General features: G+C 41.1%; 7 protein-coding genes across 7 annotated transcripts; 5 read left to right on the top strand and 2 right to left on the bottom strand.

Annotated features, from left to right (window-relative positions):
- Positions 1 to 1,620: 1,620 nt before the first annotated feature.
- On the bottom strand, positions 1,621 to 2,447 carry EAE97_004847 (uncharacterized protein; the record flags this gene model as incomplete). Its single annotated transcript, XM_038875359.1, is given in 4 exon segments — positions 1,621 to 1,696; positions 1,765 to 1,892; positions 2,012 to 2,325; positions 2,345 to 2,447. The coding sequence occupies 4 exon segments, from the start codon at positions 2,445 to 2,447 to the stop codon at positions 1,621 to 1,623; spliced, it is 621 nt and encodes a 206-aa protein (XP_038733716.1).
- A 161-nt stretch (positions 2,448 to 2,608) lies between these two features.
- Positions 2,609 to 3,697, top strand: EAE97_004846 (uncharacterized protein; the record flags this gene model as incomplete). Its single annotated transcript, XM_038875358.1, has 4 exons — positions 2,609 to 2,751; positions 2,859 to 2,920; positions 2,976 to 3,323; positions 3,411 to 3,697. The coding sequence occupies 4 exons, from the start codon at positions 2,609 to 2,611 to the stop codon at positions 3,695 to 3,697; spliced, it is 840 nt and encodes a 279-aa protein (XP_038733715.1).
- A 526-nt stretch (positions 3,698 to 4,223) lies between these two features.
- On the top strand, positions 4,224 to 5,132 carry EAE97_004845 (uncharacterized protein; the record flags this gene model as incomplete). Its single annotated transcript, XM_038875357.1, has 4 exons — positions 4,224 to 4,327; positions 4,387 to 4,629; positions 4,682 to 4,938; positions 5,059 to 5,132. 4 exons carry the CDS (start codon positions 4,224 to 4,226, stop codon positions 5,130 to 5,132), a joined length of 678 nt encoding a protein of 225 aa, XP_038733714.1.
- A 924-nt stretch (positions 5,133 to 6,056) lies between these two features.
- On the top strand, positions 6,057 to 6,350 carry EAE97_004844 (uncharacterized protein; the record flags this gene model as incomplete). Its single annotated transcript, XM_038875356.1, has 1 exon — positions 6,057 to 6,350. The coding sequence occupies one exon, from the start codon at positions 6,057 to 6,059 to the stop codon at positions 6,348 to 6,350; it is 294 nt and encodes a 97-aa protein (XP_038733713.1).
- A 1,085-nt stretch (positions 6,351 to 7,435) lies between these two features.
- Positions 7,436 to 7,816, top strand: EAE97_004843 (uncharacterized protein; the record flags this gene model as incomplete). The annotated part of the gene is made up of 1 exon (XM_038875355.1): positions 7,436 to 7,816. One exon carries the CDS (start codon positions 7,436 to 7,438, stop codon positions 7,814 to 7,816), a length of 381 nt encoding a protein of 126 aa, XP_038733712.1.
- Positions 7,817 to 9,114: 1,298 nt separating this feature from the next.
- Positions 9,115 to 10,115, bottom strand: EAE97_004842 (uncharacterized protein; the record flags this gene model as incomplete). Its single annotated transcript, XM_038875354.1, has 3 exons — positions 9,115 to 9,218; positions 9,266 to 9,795; positions 9,857 to 10,115. The coding sequence occupies 3 exons, from the start codon at positions 10,113 to 10,115 to the stop codon at positions 9,144 to 9,146; spliced, it is 864 nt and encodes a 287-aa protein (XP_038733711.1). The 3' UTR covers positions 9,115 to 9,143.
- Positions 10,116 to 10,900: 785 nt separating this feature from the next.
- Positions 10,901 to 12,046, top strand: EAE97_004841 (uncharacterized protein; the record flags this gene model as incomplete). The annotated part of the gene is made up of 2 exons (XM_038875353.1): positions 10,901 to 11,079; positions 11,155 to 12,046. The coding sequence occupies 2 exons, from the start codon at positions 10,901 to 10,903 to the stop codon at positions 12,044 to 12,046; spliced, it is 1,071 nt and encodes a 356-aa protein (XP_038733710.1).
- Between the last annotated feature and the right edge of the window lie 144 nt (positions 12,047 to 12,190).

The following is a 12,190-nucleotide window of genomic DNA, read 5'->3' as shown; positions in this document are numbered from 1 at the left end:
TAGCCTTTGAGCCTCTTGTCCTGCTCCTTTTGACTATTATTATCTTCTTTAAGTCTCTGTTTTGCCTCATTTTTGCCTCTTTCTCCCTTTTCACTCTCTCATCCGCCTGTGCCTGTCTCTCAGCTTACCCTTCTTCACTATCATTGTGCTGGGGTAGTTCCATAAAGTGATAGCGGTCCTGATAATATCTGTCTCTAGCCCGGGTTGGGACCGTGATTTTGTGGGGTTTGATTATTTCTGTCTTGCGTGTTGGAAGAAACTGATCCATATGCTTGTTCCCACTTGGGGAGAATGTATGAAGTGACATATTGATCGATCTGGAGTTTCTCTCTCAAATCCAAACTTGATTTTCTTCGCCGGTAGATAGTTACAAGGTTGTTTTGGTCTACCTGTTCTGATACGTAGGGTAAGTTTACATGGTGGCATGTTGTAGGTATATGGTAAAACAAAGGAGATTTTAGAAGAGACATTTCCGGGCTAAATAGGCTCAAACCGAGAACAGTTCATGTCCTAGAAGTTGAAGTTGAGTGTAAAGTGAAGTAGTGATTGAGAGCTTGATATTGATCTCGACTTCGGTGGTGAATCGCAGTCCTTTTATACAAACACAAATCTACTTCAGGATGAGCCATGAGAATCCATACAGTTCCAAACATTCAATTTGGAACATGTATGCTGACAGAGAATATCAGCACAGTAAACGTATATCAACAGCTTTGTCTAGAATTCACATCCACAAATCTCTCGTATCGTTGTATAATTTGTAAATCCCAAATACTCACATCGTGGTAAGGGAAGCTCCCCTTCAAGCTCAGAGGATAGTGTGCGGCCAACAGACCGAACTTTGTATTTAGACCTAAAATTAACCCTATTGACCCTGCTTACCAAAGGTGAGTGGTGGTCTGAAGTTATTTCGACCGTGCTTTTGACATTGCTGTTTAACGTAATTTCATTGCTGAGGCTGCATAGTGCTTGGCAACTAGACTGGCAAGTTTGGGTAGGATCTAATATCAATTCAGAGTGGCCTTTGAAGTTTGCAAAGCATAGGAAAATTCTTGGTAGTTTTTAATGAAGAAAACGTTAAGTACAGTAAAGTTAAGCGGGGGAATTGGGTGGGGTGAGGAGGATCATTTTTTCGTATTTCTCATCGCTCTGTGGATGAAGCTCTGTGAATCGAGCAAGGAAATCGGAAAAGAAATATGACTTTTGATGGATAATAGAATCTACAAACAAGCAACTTTTTAAAAATAGCTTCAGAAGCTGATGATAGATAAAATTTGGTCAGGCACTAACCGTGGAATGAATCGAAAAGAAGTAAATCATGATACTGCGAACAACGTCTATTAACAGCTGCGGGAATGTAGGCCCTTTGGTCACAATGGCGATGCTCCTTCCAATCAATGCAAGTACATGTTATCTCCTCTTGGAGCTCATCTACTGGTAATCGATATGAAGATGGGGGTGGGGAATATCAGGGAGATCGTGGAATTCGGATCTTAATATGGTATCTGCATGTCTGCTCGATTTGATGGGGGTTTGACCACATTCTATATTTACACCCGAACTTGCGAAGTCGATTGGCAAAAAGGTTCAGCCGCTCATTTTCAATTCATGATATATCCTTTATCTTCCTGCGTCCTTCTTGGTCAAGTCTGCGTTGTTTCCATTCTTGCTTCCCTCGATGCTAGCCATGAAGTCCCTAGTAGATGTTAGAGCATGCAAATGATATATGCCTGTGGGATCAATAGATTCCCTCATTGAACCTACTTAATGTATTTCTCCTCATCTGGACTTTTGGCGTTAATTGGTGGAGTTGACTCCTTCTTTGCAGCAGATCCACCACGAGTGGACAAAGTGACGACACCAGCCAACGAACCGAGAACTGCCATAGCTAACTAGTATCGCGGTTCCTGTCAGTAATATTCCTTGACTTCTGCTCATTGCGTAGCCTGTTCAATTGCACGAAGGAAAAATCAAAGATTTTGAGTAGAGGACTTCAAAATAGGCCACCTACGTAGTGGGAGCCAACTTGCTTTCCGGCGATTTGGTAGTAAGAAACCATTTTGACAAGTTCGAAGATTTGACTAAATCGATAATTGTTCGAATATGATTGCGGTGACGGAGTGAAGGTTCGTGATAGTATTGATCCGGCACAGTTTGATTGAATTGGAGCCATACAAATTTCCAAGCTAGGCGATTTAAGCGCCAAGCGCGCACCGAAAGATTCCGAGATGCCGTTGTCTTCCCGTCCCGCGTTGAGGGACAGAACAAAGCAAGGAGGCGAGCAAAAGGGCTCCGCTTCCAGCTTTCCACTCCACCTTTTAGCGTCTAGGAATTAGAGGAGTACCAGGAACAATCAATCCCCCACTCGTGGGTATCGTCATTTCCCCATGCCAGGACCGGACGAGAACACCGGTTAATACTTGACGAGTTCTTCCGTCCGAGGTCATAGAAAAGGAATGCGACAAAAGACACCAGTCTTTGATCTACCAAACATACAACGTATCCTTTTTCACAATTAAAACAGCCAATCCGATTTTCGAAGCTACTTGATACACTGTTTACTATTCACTTGTTTTCTACTCCAATCTCTTCAGTATAAAAACGAAAAATGGCTGGAAAAGATAACAATAGCTCTCGAGGTCCTCCCTCGACTGGTCTACCGGACGTGGAAAAGCTTCCTGATGGAATGCAAAGAATTGTAGACAAAGCAGATAAGGAGGATAACTTCTACGATGAGCTTTATGATGGATAGTATGTATCCATGCGACTCTTGTCTTAGCTAGTCTCTTGCACTCGAGATTCACATAGACTCATCAAGCACTATTTTTACTCACAAAATGCTAATCGTGATGCGACAGTGCTCCTCAGACCACCGAAAGCAATATTAGATATGCGGCATATGCTACTCGCATACGAACAGGTGAGTTTTCTCATACAGCATGTAGTTTTAGAACTTTAGCTAAGATCTCTGATAGCTCTATTATCTGCGCAACGGTACGTAGCTTATACATCAGATATCGGGGAGTCTTTTCGACCGGTAGCTCATCCAAACTGGGTTCGAGCAGCTTATGGCGTTTCGTGGGCCTATCTTATTGGCGATGTCACACATGAGGGATACAAGGCATATTGTAGGAATCAGGAGGTTTTGCATCCGGAACTCCCGAGAGAAGCAATGCACGATCGATACAATGATGCAAAGACGGATCTTAAGATAGCCGCCAATGAGAACGGAGTGTCACTGAAACCTCGTCAAGTGGCGCCACTGGATGATTATAGGACAGTAATGGCACAGCGTGCCCTATTTCAAGGAATCGCTTCGATGGGTAGGTGCATTGATTTTCATTTTTCACATTCATGCCGAAATTGATGTTAGAAAAGTTCCACCACGAGCCCATCACTAACGCGATCAGGTTTACCCGCTTTTACCATTCATTCTATTGTGCGGTATTCCGGTAAATATATGAAGAATGTCAAGAATGTAAAGGTTAGAACATGGGGCCCCATAGGTCTGGGACTGGCTGCTGTACCCGCTTTACCTTTCTTGTTTGACAAGCCGGTCGAGGAAGCAGTTGAATTTGTATTCCATAAAGGCTTCGAGACCTTCGGCGGTAAACCTGCCGTAGGTAACGCACCTGTCACGGGTCGGGAACATTTGTTAGAACGACCCGAGAAGTCGAAGAAAGAAAAAGAATTGTGACGAATAGTTACTTTTATAATTTGGAGCATAGCGTTTAGGAGACATTGATCTCTATTGGTATTGGGTCAGCAAAATATCAGTTCCGTTTCGAGTTGCGATGATTTCGTTTCCGTTATTTTTGGGTTTCCCACACGCAAAAGGTTGGTCATACTCAAGTATATTTCTATTTCCAAAAAGTAGCACAAGAGGTTTTCCTACTTTCATGATTCACAATTCCATTGAATTCCGTCTTCATTTACGAAACATGATCGACATATTCTACGCCGAGTGGCTGTATTCTCTCAGCTCCTTCAATATCCAACGATCCAATTGGTACTCTGACATTGGTTCACAACACTATTCTTCTTACCTACTTGAAATCTGAATGGTACAGACTGATTTACAACCTTTCCGATTTGAATTGTCACGCCATAGAAATCTGAGGTATAGTACATGAATGTGATTCACTTCGATTCCTCTGCAGTGCCTTCATAAATCTTGAAATTGTCTTTTGTTTTTCTATTTAGCTCCAAAAGGGAACAGCATCATGGCGGCCGTAAGATTCAACCAAGACTTGATAAAAATAGTCGAAAGTGCCGACATTCCGAAGCCTATGTGTGATGAGTTCAAGAGGATGATTTCAGGAATGAAGTCAGTACATCTTGACTCAATAATACATTGATGTGATCACTAATTCTTGTGGCATTTAGTTTCAAAGCGTGTTTAGCCGATTGTATGCCCAAATTCAAGTTGAACGTACGTCGGCATTTACTTAAATTCAACGACAACTCCATAAACGATGAAGATACTCTTGACGACCTCAGAATTCGTCGAATGGCTGTAGCCAAGACCTTATTTGGCAAACTTGGTTCGGATACCAATATCGAGGCTCCCCTATTCTGTACCTGGGGCTGCAACACATTTATTGGTAAAGACGTCTATATTAACAGGGAGTAAGTCATGTATTGCTATCCGGCCAAGATTCTACTAAGGCTGGTATGACAGTGTCTCGATTTTTGATAGTGCACCCGTTCAAATTGGCAACCGTGTTCTCATTGGACCTGGTGTCTGTATATGCACTGATACGCATGAACTTGACGCTGTGTCGAGAAAACAAAGCCAGATGGGGTCTTATGCAAAACCAATAGTTATTGGCGACGATTGCTGGATTGGAGGAAGAGCAGTTATACTTGCAGGGGTTACTATTGGGAATGGATCGACGGTTGCAGCTGGGGCTGTTGTGGCCAAGGATGTTGAAGCAAGTAAGTACTGTGCCTTTCTCAGTTGGGCTTTTCAACCTTGTTATTCATAATGCGCGCTTCAAGCACGTGCGATAGATCAGGTTGGGGGATTGTTTCGCTTACATATTGATGAATGTACAGATTGTCTTGTTGGTGGTGTACCTGCCAAGATTATCAGGAGGCTTGATCACGGAGCTATGTTGCCAAAGCAGTAACCTTCAGCTTGATGCTTTTTTGATTTGGCGGCATCTTGTTTTTGGACCTCAGGGTGTGTGTAGGAGTATTTGGAGTCAGGTAAACACCTATATACGTATATGTCGCTACCTCGATGGTTATATATCGTTGATGTTTTCGGGCTTCTTTCTATAGTTGCTCCTAGTCTGCAAGTATCGCTAGATATGATGAAAATCCCTATCCTCACTTGCACTAAGAGTGAGACCCCAAACTGTATTGATGTGGACCTTCGGCACAGTCTTAATACTCGGCATGTTGTTTGCAAATCTTTAATATAATCTCGATATTTACATTCAAGATCTGATGGCTTTAACGTTTCAAAAGGCTCTTGAGTATAGTGATAGTGGTGAAACACTGAGATGAGTACTCATAACCTCGTTATCATAATGATGAGGATGGCTTTATGTAGAAGTGAACAAGACCGCACTTGTAAATCATGTTTGTGTTTGAACTAGTATATCGAACTCAGCTCTGAATAATAAATACCTTGAGAAATGTGAGCCTGATAATATAATATCATAATATCACGCCATGTTACAGGATTCATTGTGTAGATTATCATCTATCTTCTAGGATTTGGAAACTCCGGAATCGAATTCCAATGAAATACTTGCGATAATTTGATACCTACCTATGTTCGCGCTGAGTATTTCCTTTTTCGATCTCCAGTTGGATGAACTTGGCTGGATGTAGTGCTGGAAATTTGCAATCCAGTCTCTTACTTATCCTTGCTCTTCAACTCGAGTAGATTTCGGCGATGAATTGTCATGATTTCTGAGTGAAAACACGAGGTACTCTTTGTCGAGTAGGACGACGGAGGTTAGATCTTGAGGCTATTAGGAGTGTATGCGATAATGGATCACTGTGTGCATATTATGCTGCTTGGGTATAACAGTGTGATATATATGGAATTCAAAAGCTTCGATATTCGAAAGGAGTCTTTAGACTATCAAGAATGGCCTGAGAAGGTAAGAAATTTCCTGTTGCCGCAATATCGCGTTCTCAGTGCAGCGAAGCTCGGTCGGAAGGTTCGGATCAAAGGGCACGCTAAAGCTCGGCAAGGTGCAAGAATTGGAGACAGAGCTTTCATAGCCGACGATGCTCACGTACTTAGAGGAGTACATGTAGGTAGAGGGGTCACCTTACAAGAAGGTGAAGTGGACGAGAAGAATATTCCTGGTGTTCGGGGTAGACGTTAGTATAGCAGGCGTGAGAATACACTTGCTGGTCTACTTTTCTCTCATTGTCCCGTAGCTAGACATACATTAATAAGCTTTCGTATATGTTCACATGTATGCTCAGCTTCTGGTGATTTGAAATACGGAAGTGTTGGTATCACCTCGGTGGTGATTATGACGTCTTCACAATAGGTATGCTGTATTCATTGATATTATGTCTCATCTATTCTAGGTTCTAGAGCTACGAAAGCTATTTATAATACGTGCGTATATTCACTCGTATCGCAACAAGAAGTGACCAGAGTTCATGAATCAGCTACTGGGATTGGAATTTTAATCGTGATTTTCTGGAATGTCATATATCGACACGAAAGCCCCCACTCCCGACTTCCCAAGATAACTTTAAAACTCAAACTTTCTACTATGAGAAAATTCAGTCGTCATTTCTCAAGATGACTAACGTGCGCATACAATTGACACCAAGGCCCCTTTCTACTCGTTGCCCAGGGTGCCTAAGAACTCAGACTGGTAGACTGAATCTAAGTCCTCGGTACTTTGCAGCGGTATAATGTGTAAAGTGAAGCAAGTATCTCCAATCATGTGAACAATCTCACAGAATTCAAAAAACCAAAGTCAGACTAGTGGTAAGCCCGCACTTGTGGCTTATTGAAACGGCTCCAAATCATACTAATCGAGAGGTTCCGGCTGTGGCTCCTTAAATGTCGAACATCACGATCTATAAGTCAATCACTCGATCTCTGTTTCCCAAAATGATAATCCGCTGGTGTTGAAATCATGGATGATCTATATTTATTCTTCCACCATTCATAGGAAAACAAAAATAGTATTCATATCAATAGCAAAATCAACAAATGGCATACATACCACCAAATATCGATTTTGACAGACATGAGCGGGAAGCTTTGACTAATTTCACAGGCCAAAACGTCTATTCTACCAGCATTGATGCTTACGAATAAGCAAATTTACAAATTTATAGCAGCGAAGCTGCAGCCAGGCTGGCCGCTACTAACACAATACTCACTGGGCATAATACCGTAAAGGCAGATACACGCTGCTCTGGTTTCGATGCATCAAAGAGATATATGTTCAATATCCGAAACGAAAGCTCTACTGACAACTTTACTTGCAGTATCAAGATTAGCGGCACATCCGGTGTCATTATCTGCGAACCTGGTATGATTGGCGATATGGTTCACCTCAACGCCAGTGGAAAAAAGATTATCCTTAAATCTCGGTGCAGAATTGACAATGATGTTTACATTGGTCCTGGCGTAGTGATTGGAATTGGTGTACACGTCTACGCAAATTTTCAGATCGCTGGCCAAACAGAGGTCAACAATCATACAAAAGTGGAACCTGGCGTGAAGATTGGCTGGAATGCACATATTGGCGCAAATGTATCGATTGAACAAGAATTCATAATCGGAAGGATTGTTGTGATTGAAGAATCGGCAGTCATTTAAAAGGGTGCTGTAATTGAGGATAATGTACGCATGGGAGCTCGGGCAAGGATTTTGAGTATGGGGAGAATAAGGGCTGGCATAAAAGTTGAAGACAATGTACAAGTCCGCTCTTTTGTAAGAAGGTATTAGAAGGACTCTTCTCCAGCAGGCAACGGAAACAGTAAACATCATTTACAAGCCTTTTAAACTATCAAGTGGAGTTCTTAGACTAAGCGAATCTCCAGAATCATCAATGATAAGTCTTTGTGGTGAATACCTCAAATGATCAGGCAGTGTAGGCAATAGTATACTACAGTGAAACTGTGGCGCGTATTAACATATTGATATTGCAGCTAGTACGTATAGAAAGGAGGTTATACCACTCTCGTACATATTCATATGTTTAAAGAATACTAGCAATATACTGAAATACTGGAATCCAATATAAAAATCTACATTCCTATCCAAATTAGGCTAGAAAAAAGGGATTTCATATCAATTCGAATAAGGAATGGAATTTTATTACCTAATATGAATAGGAATCTCTTATTTCTAGTCTAATTTGGATAGGAATATATATTTTATATTGGATTCCAGTATTTCAGTATATTGCTAATAATATTGAATAACTAAATAATATTAAATACTTTCAGTGATATTGAATTCTATACTACATACGTACGTATTTCGAAAAAATTCGATATGTACCACTAAACTAACCTGTATACGAAATACGGGAAATACTATTGTCCTGATCAGATCAGGACATTTCACTCTGAAATGTAGTCTCTCAAAATTCCAAAGGTATACTTCAAAAATAAATCTGGAAACGCTCTGCATATTATTTCAGTGTAGCCAAATAAGGTAATTATCCAACTGAGTCAATATGATGAGTGACAAAGACAGGTGCAGACATCTTCTCTGGTTGCGAGGCCTAGCTTTGGATCATCATCTTGTGGGAACTTTCCCAAATCGAGTAATGATTCATGGACAGAAACCTTGTGGATAATATGTCTAACAGAATTTAGAATCTCATGTCGGAGAACACTGCAGCATCAATTTCTCGCTGAATAAGAGATGATAAAATGAAGTTCACAGGATGAAATTCTGTGTTCTGATCACAACCTCGCAGCTTGATATCCATCCCTCTTTCATTTCTGATTCCGTAGCAGTAACACGTAGTGACTACTGATACCGCTTCATGCAAAGAAACTTGAGTTAAGGAGCGGTAATCAATGGAAGTATGTGGGAAGGAATAGGATAGAGCAGTATGATTTCTCAAAATTTACATTACATTACCAAACAACGCCTAATACCTAAAACAAAACACCAGCTCAATTATTGCAACCTATTGCTCTTTTCTCGCCGCCGAGATCCTCTTCTTTAATTCTGGTATGCGCCATCGTGAGGGTAGCAACAAATCCTATTACTTGTTAGTGCCATCAATCACCCAGAAGATTAGATACGTACCCAACTAGTATGCCACAAGAAGGTCGAGACGAACCAAATTATCGAAGCATCTCCACCAGCCCATTGATGTGTCTGTGGATTCTTCTTCAAAGCGTTCTTCACTACTTTATTGGCATAAACATTGACATCCATTGCAGTACTCAATACGACATCTCCTGCCGCAGCAGATTCAACGAGATCTCTCGCCGGGGCATATGGCGAGTTATCTGGTAATTTAACCGATGGTTGATTGTCGAAAAATTTGGTTTTTACCCCACCAGTGATCACAAGAATGGCTTTGACACCGAGAGGTTCGAGTTCGAGACGAAGTTGATCAGTAATTATGTTTACTGCTGCTTTGCTTGCATTGTAATATCCTTGCCAATATCCAGGGCTGATGCCAGCGACTGAGCCGATGTTAATAACTGTTCCTTTAGAGGAAATAAGAAGTGGCGAGAATGCTTGTGTTACTGCTACGAGAGCGAAGACATTGGTGTCGAACATCTTTTGAGCAACTGATACTTCAGTATCCAGCAATGGCATGGCGTAACCTAAAATTTGTCAGCTTTGTTTTGAGATGCCGGTTCAGCCATATGGACTCTTAAAACATACCACCACCGGAATTGTTAACGAGGAAATCCAACTTTCCTCCAGTCTTTAACTGGACAGCATCAACAGCCATCTTGATGGATGTTGAATCTGTGACGTCTAATGAAAGAGTTTCAAGTCCTAACTTTTTAAGATGTTCGATTTTAGCAAGATTTCGAGCTGTAGCGAAAACTCGAAGACCTTGGCGATGAAAAGCTTTTGCGAGAGCATCTCCAATTCCACCCTCACTGCATCCAGTGATCAAAATTGTTTTCTGGGCCATCTTTTCTATATGAATCTGTGGATAGATGTTGTGTTTGGAATTTCGAATTCTAAGCGAAGCTGCCTTTTATGTTACGTGAATATATATAGTCTGCAAACGGAAGATGAATGTTATGAGTTGATTGATTGACATGAGAATGAACAACTGACGAACTATCGTATCTATATAATTTCTCAAGATTCTAACTAACTGCTCGGATTCAACTTGAATTCCATTGTCTTTCTTCTAAACTGTACACAAATGACCATATTGGTAATTCGGAAACAAAGTTGCTCCGTACCGTAACGTTACAAACCCACATTTCTGCTTGCATAACAATGAGATAAGTTTGTAAAATGAATGGGCTTTAAATTGACTTTTGGGTCTATGGAATGATTACTGATCAAGCCGAGACACTAGCGATTGGACTTTTAGACTTTTGGACATTAATCTCAATGAGGGCAACTGGATCATGTTGTGATAGTAGAGCAGCCTTAATGATTGTCAGGAAGGGTTGAATTGAGAATTAGAAATGATTGCGGATTTGCAACCTTTGTTCTTGCAAATTGCAGAGATCAATGCATGTAGCTTATTTAATTTGAAATGCTGAGGGTTGTCTATCATGAAATTGAATACATTTGGCCTCAGGCATGATTCTCATCTCTAGCGTCGAAATACCACTTTACGCGTCCAAACGCGTCTCACCACCATTTTCCATTTCACTTTAATTTCACACTTCTCCTTGGAACAACAATACAAATTCTTCACATCATTTGTCGAATTCTACAAACTCAACAAGAATCAAAATGTCACCATCACTTGAAGAAGAACTCTCTACTCTTCCTCGCGAAATTCCTGCTACAAAGGAATCCACAGAAACAAAATCGTCTTCAAATTCAACATCTACTCCTAAGAAACATGAAGAATATCAATATCTAGACTTGATCCGCGAGATTTTAGAGACCGGTGAACACCGTCCTGACCGGTAAATTCCAGTTTTCATCTTGCACAACCATTATAATCCCCAGATGAATACATGACTGACAAAACAACCAAATAGAACAGGAACTGGCACCATCTCCATCTTCGCCCCCGCACCTTTAAAGTTCTCCCTCACATCCCCCACAGGAATCCCAATTCTTCCCCTCCTCACAACAAAACGCGTATTCCTCCGCGCAGTCCTAACTGAACTCCTCTGGTTCATATCCGGTTCCACTTCTTCTCTACCCCTCTCCACTGCCGGAATAAAAATTTGGGATGGCAATGGATCCCGTGCATACCTAGACTCTATCGGTCTTTCTCACCGTGCCGAAGGAGATTTGGGTCCCGTCTATGGATTTCAATGGCGACATTTCGGCGCTAAATATATTGATGCCGAGACAGATTATACAGGACAGGGCGTTGATCAATTAGCAGAAATTGTATGGAAGCTCAAGAATAATCCATGGGATAGGAGGATTATTTTGAGTGCATGGAATGTGGCAGATATCAAGTTGATGGCATTACCACCTTGTCATATGTTTGCTCAATTCTATGTTTCCTTCCCGAAAAGTTCTACAACATCTTCAACTTCCGAATCGAATACAAACCCCCCAAAGCCAGAATCGAAACCTAAAGGCATTCTTCATTGCCAGCTCTACCAACGTTCCTGTGATATGGGACTTGGTGTCCCGTTTAACATCGCTTCTTACGCTCTTTTAACACATATTCTTGCTCATGCATGCGATCTTACACCCGGTACATTTACACACACAATGGGAGATGCACATGTTTATGTTGATCATGTCGATGCATTAAAGGTACAACTTGAGCGAGAACCTAGAGAATTTCCAGAAATAGGAATTTTGAGGGAGGATCAAGGTAGTGGAGTTGTAGATGGATGGAAGCCAGAGGAATTTGAGGTTACAGGATATAAACCACATGGAAAGATAGATATGAAGATGAGTGTTTAAGGAATGGAAATGGAGTTTTTGGAAAGAAGAGAATGAAATTTGGGATCAGGGAGGTGGAGGAATAAATGGAGATTTAATTTTGTAAAGATAGATATTAGATAGTATGAATTATTGAGTTATGGTATTTATTCATGAAGCATGATT

The sequence above is a fragment of the Botrytis byssoidea genome, assembly GCF_014898295.1.
Source record: "Botrytis byssoidea strain MUCL 94 chromosome Unknown BBYS_008, whole genome shotgun sequence".
In the NCBI taxonomy this organism is placed as follows: Eukaryota; Fungi; Ascomycota; class Leotiomycetes; order Helotiales; family Sclerotiniaceae; genus Botrytis; species Botrytis byssoidea.
This window is presented reverse-complemented; position numbering and strand designations above follow the sequence as displayed.